This window comes from Trifolium pratense, linkage group LG7 (genome assembly GCF_020283565.1).
Source record: "Trifolium pratense cultivar HEN17-A07 linkage group LG7, ARS_RC_1.1, whole genome shotgun sequence".
NCBI classification, from domain to species: domain Eukaryota; kingdom Viridiplantae; phylum Streptophyta; class Magnoliopsida; order Fabales; family Fabaceae; genus Trifolium; species Trifolium pratense.
In genome coordinates this window covers 48896121-48913781 of record NC_060065.1, presented here as the reverse complement: position 1 = coordinate 48913781, position 17661 = coordinate 48896121, and the positions used below count along the sequence as shown (strand labels likewise).

The 17661-nt window shown below is 33.9% G+C and overlaps 3 protein-coding genes and 1 non-coding gene across 4 annotated transcripts; 2 read left to right on the top strand and 2 right to left on the bottom strand.

The window, feature by feature from the left end:
* The first annotated feature begins 1757 nt into the window (after positions 1-1757).
* On the top strand, positions 1758-3145 carry LOC123900095. The gene is made up of 3 exons (XM_045951411.1): positions 1758-1966; positions 2167-2369; positions 2586-3145. Exons 1-3 carry the CDS (start codon positions 1868-1870, stop codon positions 2755-2757), a joined length of 474 nt encoding a protein of 157 aa, XP_045807367.1. The 5' UTR covers positions 1758-1867; the 3' UTR covers positions 2758-3145.
* Positions 3146-3220: 75 nt separating this feature from the next.
* On the bottom strand, positions 3221-8850 carry LOC123900094 (formin-like protein 3). Its single transcript, XM_045951410.1, has 6 exons — positions 8366-8850; positions 6805-7399; positions 6243-6717; positions 5951-6147; positions 5127-5362; positions 3221-4670 (listed from the first exon to the last, which is right to left on the bottom strand). The coding sequence occupies exons 1-6, from the start codon at positions 8510-8512 to the stop codon at positions 3780-3782; spliced, it is 2541 nt and encodes an 846-aa protein (XP_045807366.1). The 5' UTR covers positions 8513-8850; the 3' UTR covers positions 3221-3779.
* A 2217-nt stretch (positions 8851-11067) lies between these two features.
* Positions 11068-11140, top strand: TRNAA-AGC. Its single transcript has one exon. It is a non-coding gene; the product is annotated as a tRNA-Ala (tRNA).
* A 1273-nt stretch (positions 11141-12413) lies between these two features.
* LOC123899359 (beta-amylase-like) lies at positions 12414-17339 on the bottom strand. Its single transcript, XM_045950468.1, has 8 exons — positions 16873-17339; positions 15291-15362; positions 14809-15207; positions 13943-14107; positions 13569-13832; positions 13231-13440; positions 12774-13013; positions 12414-12692 (listed from the first exon to the last, which is right to left on the bottom strand). The coding sequence occupies exons 1-8, from the start codon at positions 17098-17100 to the stop codon at positions 12477-12479; spliced, it is 1794 nt and encodes a 597-aa protein (XP_045806424.1). The 5' UTR covers positions 17101-17339; the 3' UTR covers positions 12414-12476.
* Positions 17340-17661: the final 322 nt, after the last annotated feature.

The following is a 17661-nucleotide window of genomic DNA, read 5'->3' as shown; positions in this document are numbered from 1 at the left end:
AAATAAATGTCTAAAATGGTAAAATTAAATAAATGTATATTAGGAATAGTAGTATTAATTACTCCCTCCGTCCCAAAATAATGTCATAATTTGACTGTGTGCACTATTCATACAAGCTATTTTGACCATATTTTTTACTAATGTATAAAAATAAATATTAGCATATGAGATCTTGTTAGATTTGTCTCGATGAGTACTATCAAAATATCAAATTTTCATAATTTTTAACAATACACAACTTAAGATATTAATGATCAAAATTGTGCATCGGCAAGTGTGCAATAATAAAATGTGACAATTACTCCCCATATAGTAAAATGGATGATCTATACGATATAAACTTTCAATCCAACGGTGAATTTTGTAAAATTTGTATTCATTAAAGCGTTATTGAACGGTGTAACATTACTCAAATGTTACACCGGAGTAATTTGATCCCTCCCCATATATATATATATATATATATATTACAACAAGTTGAATAAGAAGCATATGTATATTGAATTGGCTAAAATAAAAAATAAAACTATTGTGGAATTTGTAATTAACTTGTAAATAAATTATAGCAGATAAAGGAGTCTACATTAATTTTCAAGATTTAACAATGATAAATTGATTTGATGAATAAAATATTAAGGTGGCATCAATTAGAGCACCTCTAATGGTGCAAGCAACCCATCACCATTCACTTGAATGGATGCTAGAAATAAAATTTACTCATTCTCTCCACTATCCTCAAAGCGTACGTTACGTCCAATATACAGTTTTAAAATCAAACACAATAGTTTTAGTCTTTTATTTTCTAGAGAATAAAATTTAATCTCAAATTATCTGTGTAAGGCTTAACTCATCTAACAATGTCAATATTGTTAAATTAAACATCTTCATCCAAATCTAAACATAAAATTTCATAATTGTAAGGATGAATTTATAGTGTTACTTGTCACTTCATCTATTGCCTTTTTTTTTTTTTTATAAATTAAAGTAATTAGTTATCGAGAGGGTTTAGTGTCACTCACGACATTAAGAACAACTCCTCAATAAAAATTAATATTCTTAGGCTTTTATGTTGATGCCTCGGCTCGTGCTCATGTGATGGGTTACTTGATTGATGGGAAAACAAAATGTAAGAGAAGGGAATTTTTTCTGTCACTTTCCTAATATCAATTCTTGGGATTAAGTGAATTCACAAATATACTGACTGCAGTGCAGTTGGCTATATATAAACCGTCCGATCAAGATCGGACGGTTCAGATTTTAAAATCAGGTTTTATAATTAAAATCTGATCTTAAAATCTGAGCCGTCTGATCTTGATCAGACGGTCCAAATCTACTGACTGCATGCAGTCGACTTCACATAATCCAAATCCATGCGAATAATTTTCTTTGAATGAATGGAGAGTACTAGTTTCTTGTGAAAAATTGTTTCATAATTTATTTTTTGGGTACGATACATTAATTTGATGAGGTAATAATAAGTGCAAGATATTGGTTTTGCACGTGTGTGCAGAAAATAAATTATTTGCCACTCCATATAGCAGCAATATATAATTATTGAAATATGAAAAAAAAAATATTCACAGTCATTTAGCCCACTTCATATAGATATACCTATAGTCACGTTATTGTATGAGTTGGTTTATACCCTTCTTTTCTTGCACCTTCATCAAAAGAATCCAACATTGAGAAAAATAAAGAAAGAAAAAAGACATTAAAGTATACTTATTAAAGTTTATTTTGCATATAGTTAGTATAAAACAAGCTTTGCTCACTATTATGTCGATATGTGATTTCATCCTTACTTCTTTTCCTCTCTTTAATTTCTTAGCTACCACTTGGTAAAGAAAACCACACTAGAAACAAAGAAATGGCTAGAGGATTAGGCATTTTTCTATGTCTTTTGATTGTTATCATGGATGCCACAGCTGGGATTCTTGGCATAGAGGCTGAAATTGCTCAAAACAAGGTATGTAGAAAACTTGTATTACCATAAATATAGATTGTGTTGTTCTTCGATCACAGTATAACATATTTGTAGTGTGATCGAAGAACAACACCAATAATATCCATGAAAATGTACATAAGTTTTTTCCTTGATTAAGAAAGACAACTTATGTTGCAAGCAATATATTAAGATGTGATTTTTTTTTCTTCTTACACAATCAGGTTAAACACTTGAGATTGTGGATATTTGAGTGTAGAGATCCAAGCCATAAGGCCTTCATGCTTGGTTTAGGGGCAACAGTACTTTTGGCTTTAGCCCATGTTATAGCCAATTTGCTAGGTGGCTGCAATTGTCTTTGTTCTCAAGAGCTTCAAAAGTCTTCACCCAATAGACAACTCTCAATGGCTTGCCTCATTTTAACATGGTAATATATCCCTAATCCCACTACTGTTTTATACAATGTTTTAAAAATCAAACCAAACTAAATGGTTCAACCGCAACTTTTCCATAGTTCGAGCGGTTTAATGCATTTGAATCATATACTGAAGGTTTCGCCGATTCGATGTACGGTTCAATTTTTAAAACACTGGTTTTAGAGGAAAATAATGGTAACACTAACACCATGAGTATTGTTGATCAGGATTGTTTTGGCTGTTGGATTGAGCATGTTAGTGATAGGGACTACATCAAACAACAAATCAAGGGGTTCTTGTGGTTTCACACACCATCACTTTCTATCCATTGGTGGGATTTTGTGTTTTGTTCATGGCCTATTTTCTGTTGCTTATTACGTTTCTGCCACTGCCTCTTAATTAGGGACTAAGGAAACACCTGGAGTGGAGGCCACTTCTGCTCTTGCTTTTGTGCTTTAGAGGTTTTAACTTTACCAAGTTTGTTGCTTTTACTAATATGTCCAAGACATTTACACTACTTGTACTATACGGGGGGTATAAAAGGAAAAGAAAACCCCACCATTTTTAAGTTCCCCATTTTTAAATGATCACCAAATTATCATATCCACTAATCCACTGACATGTGTAGTGTATGATTACCACAATTATAATTTAGGTTCTATATTTCCTCCTATTTTCCAAAGGCATTGGCCAATGAAAGATTGTAATGGTAATGCTGAAATAGGCTACATGGTGCTAAATATATCTTTCTACTTTTTTTAAAACCTTATTTTCTTTTTGTTTTTATTTTAACACCATGATTAATTGGTGATGTTCAAGGTTGGATTATTAACTAACTATAGATATGTTAATCTCATTAACATTGATCACCGAAAAGATTTAGAATATATCATTTCAATGAGTAACAACTCAAACATGTATCATATACCTTTCCTAAGAAAATGCAGTATCAAGATTGTTCCCTACAAAAAACTAATGATTAAATAGAAAGGAATCTTGAAAAAAAGAAAAAAAAAACTACCTCAACTACTGTCATACATTCTATTGACTTTGAGATTTCACGATGATCGAAAACAATATCCGTCAAATAAACGGAGGAGAAAAGAAACAATAAAAAACAATCTCTCCCCCTCCTAACACCCTCTTTCTTTTGGGTTGGTAAGAAAACCCCCCCTTGTTCACACATTGATGAGGAATGCCATATAGTTGACATCCAGTAGTTTCCATTGATCAACAAGAGTCACATCGACAGAGTACACATTCCTTCCCTTCTGTAGCATTATAAGACATACACTTCAGCAAAGTTTGAGACCTTGCCCTTCAATTCTCCGACTTTACAGGCAATAAAACCTGTTGCATGATGAAGTAGAGAACAATATACACTGATAAGTCAAACTCACTTGCATAACATTATATCATAGCTACGTTGGTAATCTCTCATTATCATCATCATCGTCGTCGGAACTAGAGTCTTGCATTCTCCTCTCTGCTATGGCTGGAAAGAGCCTCCTATGCATATCAGAAGGTGATGGTTGCTGAGTATCCGGAGAGGATGACATTGAAGAAGCCTCTTTCTTGCATGAAGAAAGATCCTTAATCGCTACTGTCTTGGTTGATACTTTAACCTCTTTGCACACCTTGTCCAACATCAACAAGAAATCGCGTACAATCACAAACAAACGCAGCCCTTCATCTTTTCCTGCGTTTCCATGAAAATAATCTGCAGTATTCTTAACCTCGGCCATTATCCTCTTCTCTTCCCCTGTTAACCATTTCACTTCCTCTTTTGATTTCTCCACAAAATCTGCAAGGGAATATTGAAACTCACTCTCTTCTTCAAGATTCTTCAGATCATTATTCAACAGATCTTCAGTTTTTGCCAATCTATGATCAAGTTTCAATACTGCAGCTGTTAGAGCATCTCCATCTATTAGTGCTGCCTTTTTCACATCTTCTAGTTCGGTGCTTAGACCTGAAACTACTTGAAGGCCAAGGCTGCGGTAGTGCTCTTCTGATTGCCTATTTGAATCATCAATGGAATCCTCGGTTTTCATACTAGAATGGCTTGGGCTTTCTTTTTCTGTTCTTACAGCTCTTATGCCCTCGGAACGTATGATCTCTTGAACCACAAAGTGTAACAGTGTGGTCTTGCCGTCTGTTCCTTTTACATCTGCAAGTTTCAAAAGTGTGTCAAGCTTAAATGCTTGAGCCCCACCACGATAGGTGCCATCGTTCAATCGGTTTCCTGTCTTTAGAACTGCTTCTAATAGCTTTTGGAAGAGCCTGCTTTTTCTTAGTTCGTTGCAAGAAATCTGCCATTAAAATGAGATACAACAATAGCAAACATGTTATACTATTAATATGTTCTATTTTTTTAGGTAACTAACCACTAATCATATGTCTTGAATGCATAAATATCATTCCAATTTGTAATAGTATAAGCAGGAGATTGGGTAAAAGGCAAAACTTGACACGAAGGTTTTAAATCGTTGTCACATGGCCTTTGATGGTGCAGAAATTGCGGTCAAATATGACTGGTGTGGTCGCAGTTCTTTATATAAAACTTGGACCTGTTTCGACACAAGCAAATCTAATAGATTATCACAAATAATAATGTTTCCCATTATATTTGTTTTGGGTCTTTTTTCTCTATCACATCGTATGAGAGAATCTAAATTCGTTTCTCTTATAATCCTTTCATTTTTACTCATAGCCAAGAACCGTAATATAGCTATAATGTTGTAAAGGTCCATGAATCCAATTCTTACCTCTAATGTTGTAAAGCATTCCTTAATGTTTGAAGCCTCTTCTGGAAGTGTAAACATGAACAGTAGAGACTCAAAACGTTTGAAAGCTAGTGGAATATCAACCAAGGCCTTGAGAAACCTCTCTGCAGGGCCAAGTTGAGAAACGTCGCCTGTGTATAACTTTAGCTTTGATTCCTCATCCATTGTTGGCCACATCTTCAATACTGTTTGGATGAGCTCAACAGGAATCTCATTACCTGGTTGAATCAACATATTGCAAGTAAATCACTTTGATGTAGTTATATGGAAATGTTAATATAAGAGAAATGCTGAAAAACATATATCGCCTTAGAATTTTGAATGTGAAAATGGATGAAGCAGAATCGTAATCGAAAGAATCTTAAAAATGCCTTTATCGTTGTATGTGCAATCTATGAAAAAAGCTACATCACAGTCACCAAACAATCATCAGAATAAGAGTTTATCATGTCCTTAATACAGATAAAACAAAAACAAAATGACTATTTTTTTATATCATAAACGTACAAATGTCAAATGAACAATATATATTAGTAAGTTAAGCCCTACTGGTTACTAACTAACTTTAAGCAAGAGCTTTCTTAGTGTGAGGTTATTCTATGTCATATAAAATAGAAAAGTAATCATCAAATAAGTACAATTTTTTAAGGAAAATCTACTTGATTGGAGTTAAAGTATCATTATTGGCCACAATTCTTTTATGATTGAGATTAAACTAGCATGCCCCTCATTGTCATCGACTAGAGAAACACACACACACGCACGCGCGCGCGCACACACACACACACAGAGAGAAAGAGACTCACCTTCATTTAGGGCGTCGGTAACTTCTGTTGTGCTCACATTCAGAGCACGTAAAAGAATTGATAAATTCTGTGCTTTCTTGGGCTCAAGAATCTTAATGTACTGGACCGAAGGTTCTAAAGAAGGAGCATCTTTTCTTCTTTCATTTCTGTTCTGGTTGGGGCAGCCAAATAAAGACTCTATCTTCTCTTCACTGAACCTGGTAAGTTGTTATAAGGTTCAGCAATCATATTGATAAATTTTACAATTATTCTATGGAAAAATTGATTTTAACATGACTTAAATGTTTCTTACTGGAATGACCCGGCTCTGATCTCATGCCAGACCATAGCTTGATCAGGATTTGTTGAAACCTTATCCCAGAAAAATGGCTTTAATTTAGGTTTTGGAGCATCGGAGTCATCACTAGTACGACGATGTGGTCCTAGAGGTGATTTTTGGTTTCTACCTGCCATTGGTTTGGGAGGAGCAGGTGGAGCCTGAGACATTTTTGGAGGAGGTGGAGTCCGAGTCCAAGGCTGAGGTGCAAGAGCAGGTGGTGGAGGCGGCGGTGTTGGTGGAGCCTCAGGGGCTGATCTTCCTGGAGGATGTTGTAATTGTGACACCGGTACTTGTCCCTTGTCATCTGATAATGTTATCTCATTCAGTGAACCATTGTTGACTTCATGCTTAATGGGCAAATTCCTAACAGTAGAAGGATTTGTTCCATAGTTAATACCATGTTCTCTCATATCAGAATTTTCAAAAGCAGTAGACTTTTGTGAACTACCTGAAATGCAAAAGAAACATTTAAACATAAATGTTTTTCTATTATCAATGATTATAGGTTATCATAGAAAGCCGAACATAAACATACCACCAGAGAAGTCACTTAATATGAGTAAAGGCCTGTCATCTCTCGCAAATATTTTTCTCTTCTTCACCTCGCGATAGCATAAGAACAAGCCTATTAAGATTATAATTCCTGATGCAACTCCAGCAATAATAATTGATTTCCGTTGTTTCTCGTCATCAAGAGTAGCACGAGAAGGAGGTGGTGGTGCAAATGGTGGAGTGAGCAGAAAATCATCGTATGGAAGTCCAGGAGCTGGAGGTGTCAAATTGACTTGTGCTGCAACTTGACCTTTTGGCTTCGGTGATGATCCAGATGATGGAACAGAATCAGGACTTGGTGGTGTCTGATTATGTTGTAACTCTGAGAGAAAATATCTATGTCCATCTGATAAACCAAAAAGTGACTCATAATGCTTCTTCAACGAATATCCCTCTTGTTCCGAAGCAGGAATAGGAAAATTTCTGTTTAAGATGCAATCTAGAAAGTGTTGTTTCACATTGGGAGGTAGAAATTTAGATCTCTTTTCGCCCATCTCATCCAATAAATGCAAGTCAAATTCGATATCATAATTCCTCTCTATCATTTCATTCCTGCAATGTTTCCACATCTGCTCTGCCTGTATCAACCAATTGAACGAACACAATCCATCATACAACAATTTTTTTTGAAAAGGCTAAAGAATTTTATTAAAAAAAAGGCACAAGGCATGCTAAAATTTTACAAGCCAATACAGGTCCACCCCTATGCCACAATCAAAACAAGGATAGGCCACCAAGATGCCACTAGACACTACTCCAAACCTAAACATAACAGACCCTCCTTTGCAGAAAACCAAACACAGAATGATAGCATAACACCGACCACACCATTTGATACTATAACTCTAGCACAACACCCTAACTCAACAAGCATCTCCATTTGATAAAACACACAGAAAAAGGAAAAACTGCAGCAGGTATGACCAAGCATTGCAGAAGGATAGCTAACACCATCCTCTTGGGATCTCGGTCCTAGCCACAAACGACCACCGGACATCCGAAGAGAAATGCAAACACTACAATCATGACTAATCCGATGACACAACAGACTAGGAGATGGAGATGCAACCAAGACGGCACATAATTTGAATAGCTTTCCAAGAATTCAAGAGAACCCTCATATCGGCTCCGATTCCAAAACTCCACCATACAACAAATTAACACCAAAACTTACATAATTGGACTAGTTCAACATGTTCTTTACCTAAATCTTGAAGTTAACTACTAACTAGGCATATTTTTGTTAAATCAAGATGCTTTAAAACCTTAATAAATTCCTTGGAGTGCAAGATTAAATTTTTTTGACAAAAGTTACATGGTAGATAATAGTAGACTTCACAAAATTCACAAAATAAATTATTTTAGGACACTTGTCTGAGTCGTCTGACACATGTTATAAGAGTGTCAGACACTGTGACACGCTTAATCTGCGACACACTTAATCAGAGAGGTGTTGGTGCTTCACAAGTACAATTTTGGTTAATGCATTGAGAATACTAATAATAAAAATGATTAATAAATGAATGAAATACAGAAAATAGTACCTTTATTCCAAGATAATATCTATAAAAGTCCTCATTTTTCCACCTCTTACCCTCTGAACCTCCTTTGGCTAAAGCGCAAAGAAGAATGACATAAACAACCAAATAACTAGGTTTTGTCATTTGTCTTGTTCCTTTTAATAAATTCATGAACAAAGATGCATAATCTCCGTTTCATCTCATCGAATTTTCGTTTTAACTCTTAATTAATTGATTAATAATAACAGATTGATTAATGAATGCACCTTGTAGAGAAGAATAGGCGAAATTTGGGTTCCGTGTAGAACAAGGGATGAATGATGAAATGAGAATGTACGTGTGTGATTGGAGAAACACAAGTATGAAGAAAAGGGTTGAATTTGTTGAAACGTTTTTTAAGGTTTGGTTGGACAATGTAGGTATTGTGTTGTGTTTTTAGATGTACTAACAAATTAACAATATAAATGAATAATAGATGATGAATTTGAGGTTGAAGTTGAAGAAGTTGTTACTTGTTGAATGTTGTTGTTGTTTGAAAGATGGAGAAAGGGACGTCACGTCACAGAGAACAGAACAGAGAGAGACAACGGTGCGTTGAATTGGAGAGAGAGAGAGAGAGAGAGAGAGAGAGAGAGAGAGACAGACGTGGGGAGAATGATGATGTGTATCCGCCATCAACGTACCAATGTCTTTTATTTTACTTACTAGTATTTTTTTTATATTAATAATATTTTAAGAAGTTTATACCGCCGTTAGTAATGAGACGACTAATCTGTATTCGGGAATTTGTGGGAAATATATAGTGGGTTCTTAACCGAATTTTCTTCATAGACACACATGAAGTATTTATTTATTTATTTTGTTTAGTAAGTCTAGTCATTAAAATTTCATGTGTTAAGATGTATACCTGAAGTGTGCGAAATTCAAACCACTATACATATTATTATATTCTTAGCAACCGAACTAAACTTATATAGACTATTTTTCTTTTCTTTTGGGCGCAAATAATCTTTTGGACATATGTTATTAGGGTTTATTTGGCCCAGCTTTTTTTAGAGCTTATGCAAACAGTTTATGTAATATAAATTAGGTTTTATGCAATTTTATAAGTTCTCATTAGTGAAAATTATAATTTTATAATCTATTTTATCATAAACTACATTGACAAACTTATAATAATATATAAAAATTGCATTAACTGTTTGCATAAGCTCTAAAAAAAGCCGGACCAAACGAGTCCTTAGTATATTTTGAGTTATGCTAATATTCGGTATAATTGTCGACTAATTTATAAATTCAATTTCATCATCTATTGTGGAATGATTCAAACATGAGATCACTTTTAGCTAGGTTTAAAGCATACACTATATACCATCAACTTAGGGGATAATATGTTGGAATATGAATTCTTTAAAGTGAATGAAGTGTAAAATGAAAAAATTAAGAGTAGTATTGTGGGGTGGGTAATTCAACTGATTTGAACTAAGGGTAAGATGAGTTAATGAGTAAAGGTCTAGAGTTTAAGTTGTGACAAGGTGAAAAAACTAATACTAACAATTACTTATTAACTTTGACCATTTAAAAAAAAGTAGTAAAGTGATTAAAATGTAAATTGAGAAAATCAAGAGTCTTTTTTATTTATTAATTAACGGTTAATATTACTTAATTATTTCACACTTTAAAATAGACCACTCAACCAATCGTTAGTTAGTACAATGGTGATTAGCGTTGATCTTGGTATAAAGGTCCACAGTTCAGTATATATAAAATAATTACACATGATCTTAATAATCGAATTCGAATTCTTCCGAACGATCCGTCATTTAGTGAAGCTCATTGACCCCTACCATTTAATTTATGTCAAGTTCCACTTTAATTTCATACGTTTTTAAGGGTTTCAATTTAATTGCTAATGTTATGTAACATAGGATAGGATTAATTGGTTTATTCGGTTAAATCTTGACTTAACAATAACATTGTGCAAAGATATTTTTCTCAACAAAAAAATAATTGCATAAACCTATGATGTGTCTAATGAGAATCCAATAGGCCTATTTATTTAAACATAAAATCTTAATTTAAGATCTACTCTCTTGCATTTATTTTAAATTTCAGTTTGATACTCCAGAAAAATAACTAATCAGATGAATTATAAAGCTGTAGAAATGGTACTTTTTTCAAGTAGTTAATAAGCGAGGAATTATTTAGAAAAGCTCGAGTTTGATTTTTAATTGAAACAATTATATAACTAATCAGCTAATATAGTTAACATAAATGATATTTTCTTTAACCAAATCATTGAGTTCAAGGAGTTAATAAGTTGAGCAAATTGTTTGAAAGAATCTGATTTTGATTCTTGGTTGGAACAATTATTAGTCGGACACTTTAATAGACCATTGAAAATCAGAAAGTTAATACTTCCTTCGGACACAAATATAAGAAAAAATACACTTTTTAGATTCGTTGAATAATGGAGGTATGCTAGATACATCCATTATTCAATGAATCTAAAAAATGCATTTTTTCTTATATTTGTGTCTGAATGGAGTATCAATCAAAAATAAAAAAAATGAATGTATTTTCTTCAATAAACGAAAACTTGCTTATCATTCATTAGTATTATTTGGTTGATGTATTTTCTAATGCAAAAAAAAAAGAAAAATCATGGGATACTTAAAGCAGGTTTTACAATTGATATAAAGAACAGGATAGAAGCATGAACACAAGGGGATGTAGCTCAGATGGTAGAGCGCTCGCTTAGCATGCGAGAGGTACGGGGATCGATACCCCGCATCTCCACATTTGTACTTTTTTTTTTCTTTCTAAAAATCGATTTTGGCAATTGTGAAGACAGTGTAGGTTTCTTCTTCCACCTCTTTCACGGTTTCAATTTGAATTTCGTTAGTTGTGGGAAGCACTATGCTGTAATTTCTACTGCAAAATTGGTTTAAATTAGGAAGAAGAGGGAGTTATTTCCAAACTTGTCACAATTAATCAATGATTATTGCAAGGGAGAGTTATTTCCACATGCGTAGATTTTTTTCTGCAGGGTAGGGGAGGTTGTCCTTCCAATGGTATTTAGGGGAGGGGATAATTACCCCCGCTGCTGCGCGGGGAACGGGGATAAAGTTAGAGGGTGTGGGAGTGCCCTCCATATCCCTAGTTCGTAGTTTATCTATTGATACTCCCTCCGGTCTTATTTATAAGCAAAAGTTACCAAATTCAACTATATTTTTTTGGTGAGAATTTGACTTATAAATAAGGCCGGAGTAGTAGTATCTAAGCCTCGTAATGATTGACAAAAATAGTTTGTAGTCTATCTTGTGTGTTGCAACTTGCAACTATGATTACATTTTGCTTAGTATTTTAGTTGCCAAAAGTTATTGCACCAATGAGCTACAATTTCTTATGGTGTAAAGTAAAATCCATGAAATTGTGCCGCTATTCAGCATATAACATCACAAACATCCATACATAGTTTGTCCTTTGGCGTGTTGAATTTCAAGTTTGTATTATATATATACCTGTTGCTTTTTTGCAGGTAGTGAACATATTATTGTAGCAGCAAAGGGAGCTAAGCCATGAGCTTTTGAAATATAAGAGGTCATGTGCATTTTGCACAAATGATCATAAAGGAAGAAGGTAAAATAAGTTGTTAATTTAAGCATTCAGTTGAGTAATATAAGTTTCTACAACTTGTTTAAATTCAATAAAATATCATATGCATATTTGTCTATTAGATTTGTTGGCGGATACGAGAGAGTTGGTTTGCGAGAGGTGTGAGATGTTACTTCGTAAATGTTTATCGGCATTATTCTTATTGCATTCGGTTTCAAAACATAGATGCTCTTATGGTTTGGTTACACATTATTGATTAACTGCTAGATAAAAGTTGTAGTTAACAGTTACTCTGCAAAATTGATCATGGAATTGTGATACTGACATAATGCTATTAAGTATTAGTAATTTTTTTATTTCATTGTCGCACAAATTCAAATTCTTTACCTATATATATTCTTAGTGTGCAAATTCTGGTTTGAAATTCAAGATGATAACACATAAAGGAGGCAGATATCTGAAGTTGTTTCGTCTCTGATTTTATTATTGATCAATCATTTCCTTTTCATATACATTTTCAGTTTCGGTTTCTTCTAAACACACTCAAGATTATTGCTATTATATCAGCAAAAAATCCACTAGCTTCACTAACACTCATATCCGTTGCTTCAAACCATGGATATGGCTTCACTGGTTTTGTTGCTTCAAGAAGATTCTCCAATGGAATCTTTGGTTTTGACCTTTCCATCGGAACTGTGTAATGATAGTATTTCTCTGGGTCTGGACAAAGATCCTGCAAAATTTCACCTTTGATTAGTCCACTTCAAAGACACCACAAAATATGAAAATATCAACATCTTTTAATTTACAATACCTGATTAGCATGCATCTTTTTCACAAAGATTTTGAATATATCGAAATTTTGTTTCTGGAATAATTTTTCTGTCAAACGTAGGTATGTGACTCCATACATCCTTAATTTTGGAGGGCCCTTTTTGTTAACACCATTTGGTCTAGCATTTAGAAGGATTTGGTTATAACCTTCACTGTCATACCTTGGAAGTGCATTTTCCCCAGCAACTTCAAGGTTCTCTCTCCACCCTCCACTTAAGACCTGCAAGCAAATATACCTTATAATAAACTTCTAATATGAGAAAAGTTTGAGGCAAATATCTAATCATATTTTATCATGATTTTTCGACGTTACAATATGCTATACTATGAGTAACTTGTTTCATGAATAGCAACATTTCATGGAATTTATCAATCACAAATTCTCTTTGATTTTGCAGAGAACATATTAGATTAGATTTGAAGCTGGAATAAATTACCTGCTGAACAAGTTCCTGTGCACAACTTTTGGCTTCTTCTGGTTGCTCAGAATTTCTCATCTCAAGACATGTGAAATTCAAAATAGCATTATGTCGACCGAACATCCTTGCTACAGGACGGTAACCATCTCTATCATTTAAGTTGTAATATCCTGAAGTAAGCTCTGCAGCATGGCTTTCAGTTTTATACCACCAGTGGATTCCAGCAATCTGTTTTTTACGAACCATTCAGCTTATTGATGTGAAAATATTAACTCGCAAATTTACCATATATCTACACTAGATGGTTAATTACAAGATGGTTAATTACATTAAGTAGATGCGAAAAGAGAGTTTACTTTTGCTGCTAACTTCACTCTGCAACCTAGGAATACTTTGTTGGCTTGATCCAAGATCTCATCACCATGTGTCAGCAACTTGTTGGAATACCATGTGAGAAAAAATTTCCCTTTCTCTGTTTGGTAAGTTCCCTTTGATCTGAAAAATTTTGTAGACTCAGGTATGTCATTACATAACCCTGCATCATCAGGCAGCTCCCATTCAGGATGGCCTGCCCTTGTTGCAGCCTCTTTGAAATCAGCTTGAAGATATTTGTCATAGCACTGCATGATTTCAAATGCATGGATAGAAAGTTTGAGAATTGGAATAGTTTTAGTTAATGTTATGTGAAACTGTGCACAAATTTCTACAACAAAAAAAGTCACAAACTCACATTAAATTCTCCAATACCAGGAAATTCCCACCCTTGAGATTCCTGATAAGAAGGATATCTGAGTTCTCCAGCAGGGCCAAGTCCTACTTCAACGTCTATCAGTAACTCAGATTCTAAGAAATCTGCCATATTCTCTCGAAAACTTTTCATATGGTCACTATACATCTGCATCAAACAACCAACTTTATCAACAATAACTAAACAATCATGATAACTCTTAGTATTGAGAGTTGGGCTTAACTCAACCCTACAAAACTGGCTATAAGGCGATGATTGCCTCTACTTTATAAACATATATTCAGATCCTCTCACAACCGATGTGAGACTTCTTAACTCACCCCCTTGCGCCCAGCACTATTAGGCTTGGGGCGCGGATATAAATGGTGGATGGCCCGATCAGAAACATGATAGCAGGCGGCCTACAATAGTTTGTCCTAATGACGTTGATTACCAACGACACAAGTGTATGTGGATGATGAGGCTTCCTGTAAAAAGAGAAGATAGAGCATCATTGATGCAAGAAATGAGCGTAGGAAAGGCTTGAAGAAGTGCACAGAAAATTGACGTGAGATAGGCGCACATAAAATTTGATAAATTGGTATAAATGATAAACCTCGTATTTATACATCTCAAGGACTAAGATCAAAGTGGATCGTGAAGTAGGCTCTTATACCATCTTATATTGAGAGTTTGGTCTAACTCAACCTTACAAAACCGACTTGTAAGGTGAGGATTGCTCTCACTTATAAACATGTTCAAGCCATATATGGTTAAACTTGAGTTTCAAGTTACATGCTGAGTCGAATTCCAAAAACAATAAGAACATATATGAAATAATAATTTTCAAAAGAAGTTTATTAGCTAACCTGAACGGGAGTTCTTCCATTAAAGAAAGGTTTGTTATCCACACCAAGTGAAATACATTCCTTATTCCTCAAACCTGAACGATTGGTATAAAAGATATCAGGGTTTGATTCACCAACTTCAAGTACCCATTTAGGTAATGGAATGAAAACAGAATCTCCAACATTCCCTCCACATTGATGAAATGACATTATAGCTTGCAATTTCAGTTTACAATCCTGAACAAGTTGAAACAAGGACCTATAAGCTGACCAATCATATTGTTGAGGACCCTTTGATTCAACTATTCCCCACCAGACATCAACCATAACACCATCAACACCTGCTGCTCGTAGCTCCTTCAGTTGTTTCTCGAGTTTTGCTTTGTCTTCTAAGACATTGTCGTTTGTAATCACTCCTAGCTGGAAGGAAGGAACCAACACAATGATGAAATTAATGGAATAATATACATAGAAAGAAGTTTGAAAATAATTTAATGACTTACTTGGAGCATCACATATATAGGTACATAGTTTGCAAGCATTGGATTTTCGTACGTTGGAGGAACAAGTGGTGCCTGCATTTTTTGACCAAAACTGTTATGTTAGTACTATTATATGGAGATCATAATACATGCTTTTGTTGGTTTCAGTCCATTGTTTTTAATTAACAACATATTAATATATATCATAATTTATGTTTCTATGTGTCTGCATTATGATCTTGATATAAGGGACACCCTGCAGGCTGCATGCATTCTATGGCTCTACAGAACAAGATTTGTTTATTCTAGTACAAGGCAAATTGCACAGTATTGTTTAAAGTTTAGGATCTGTTTGGGAGGGGATTTTTGGAGAGGAGAGCTTGTTTTTATTTTGGCAAAATCCATATATATAATCATTTATCTAAATGTATAAAATCCATATAAATTTGTAAAATCAAATATATAAATTTAAAATTATTTTTCAAGTGTTATATATAAGTGAGTGAGCTCATGAACCAAACGAGTCGAATTATATATAATTCAAGTTCAACTCATTTAATTAACGAACATAATTTTCAGTTGGAATTTTGCTCATTTGGTTCACAAACCAATTGTCAAATTGGGTATTGAACTTTGCTCGAGTTGGCTCGGTTCATTTTCTGTCTAAGGTGATTATAAAAAAGAAATAGTTCATTTTTTATTTATTTATTCACTTTTTTGTCACTTTGGCCAAATTTTGAGTGGAAGAATTTTAAAATTTAAATTTTATTTCTTTTAGATTAACAACTCTTCTTTTTTATTGAACAAAGGGTTAAAACTTAAAACAAGTGTCCACTGTCTCATTAGTTTAGCTTAGTTGACAATGACATTACATTATATACACAGAGATTGGGGTTCGAAGCTCAGTCATTTCACTTATCATCATAAAAAAAACGTGTCCACTTTCTCGCGCTAACAATAGCTCTGTTCCTTACTTCCTTCTTGTTAACTTATCCTTTCTTCCTCTGTTTTAAAATTTTCACGTTCTTTACCTTTTTTTCAACTTCTCATTTCTTTTGTTTATTGACTTTGTCACATAAAACTTAAACTATTATTAATATTATTCTATAATAAAAATTATGCGCTTACTATTTTTGTTTTTGATGTATTTTCTATATACACCTCTGAGTCTCACTTATACCTCCTGAATCCGTAGACCACTCAAATAACACGTGAGTAATTTGATATTCTCACTCACTCCCTCACCTCACAACAAGTCACAACAAACAACACAAGCAGATAGAAGACGAGGTCATTATGGTAAAAGTAAAACCAAATTTTTTTTAAGCAAAAAGTAAAACCAAATTAAACTTTGGGTTTTTATTTATGGAATTTAGCTTTGGTCACAAGAAAATGCGAAGAGGTAAAAAGATTTCAACAACAACGCGTGAATGAATATTAAAAAAGAAAACAGATTTTAGGAGGAAAAGAACACGTGGAAGTATGTATGATGAACCATTCGATCAATATTAAATTACTACTAATCATCATATAACAACAATTTAGTATTAAATTTGCTATATGAAAAGGAAGATGAAAGAAAATGGTTGGTTACTTTACTAACCTCTGGAGGTTCAGCAATGGCAGCACCTTCGAATGCTGCAACAGACACAGAACGTTGTTGTTTCTTGAGATGATGAGCACAACCAATATTAATATTATCATTCAATTTCAAGGTTTGTTGTTTTATCCTTGAATTTGGCTTCTTTGCTCTTTCCACACGTATAGGTATAGCCATTCCCTTTTGAAAATACCTTTCGTGAACCTCAAATGTGTTAATCGTCATCCTCATTCTTCTAATCAACAATATTACTCCCACTAATTATTAATATTGCTGATTACATGTATGAACCTTAATTGGTTCAATGCATAGGTCTTAGATTATTGTTATAGTAATATATATATGGACCAAATTTGAGGTGGAGAAAATAATAAAGAGAAGTGGACAGTGTTGGTTCTTGTTTCTTGGACCAATGATCAAAGATAATATAGAAGAGAGAGCTTCTAAACCGTCACTGTCCTTTTTCACTCGTGTTTCTTCATGTGCTTCTTTTCTATTTATGCCGACCTCTTTTTTTATAAAACGAGAAAAAACGCTTTGGGCTTTGATTCTTAATTGGGCTTCACTTAAATGGACTTTAATTTGAGAAGTCCTCAAGTAGATTATGATCAATCGATATTGGCATTTTAGAATGAAAATATATGTTAATCATACCCCCTATAATACAGATTGTACTACTCCAATTTGATGGGGAAGAGAAACACACTTTTAATATAGAGATAATAGATATGAAAATGATTGAATGAAAAATTATCACTACTCTTTCTGTTATAGTGCCTTCTTATTTATATA

Coding starts and splice junctions, on each gene's coding strand:
- LOC123900095 (XM_045951411.1), top strand. CDS start 1,868: ATGGCTAGAGGATTAGGCATTTTTCTATGTCTTTTGATTGTTATCATG. Junction 1,967..2,166: donor CTGAAATTGCTCAAAACAAG/GTATGTAGAAAA, acceptor TTACACAATCAG/GTTAAACACTTGAGATTGTG. Junction 2,370..2,585: donor GCTTGCCTCATTTTAACATG/GTAATATATCCC, acceptor ATTGTTGATCAG/GATTGTTTTGGCTGTTGGAT.
- LOC123900094 (XM_045951410.1), bottom strand. CDS start 8,512: ATGAATTTATTAAAAGGAACAAGACAAATGACAAAACCTAGTTATTTG. Junction 7,400..8,365: donor GATATTATCTTGGAATAAAG/GTACTATTTTCT, acceptor TGGTTGATACAG/GCAGAGCAGATGTGGAAACA. Junction 6,718..6,804: donor ATTAAGTGACTTCTCTGGTG/GTATGTTTATGT, acceptor TTTGCATTTCAG/GTAGTTCACAAAAGTCTACT.
- LOC123899359 (XM_045950468.1), bottom strand. CDS start 17,100: ATGAGGATGACGATTAACACATTTGAGGTTCACGAAAGGTATTTTCAA. Junction 13,833..13,942: donor CTGGTATTGGAGAATTTAAT/GTGAGTTTGTGA, acceptor GAAATCATGCAG/TGCTATGACAAATATCTTCA. Junction 13,014..13,230: donor CACAGGAACTTGTTCAGCAG/GTAATTTATTCC, acceptor ATTTGCTTGCAG/GTCTTAAGTGGAGGGTGGAG.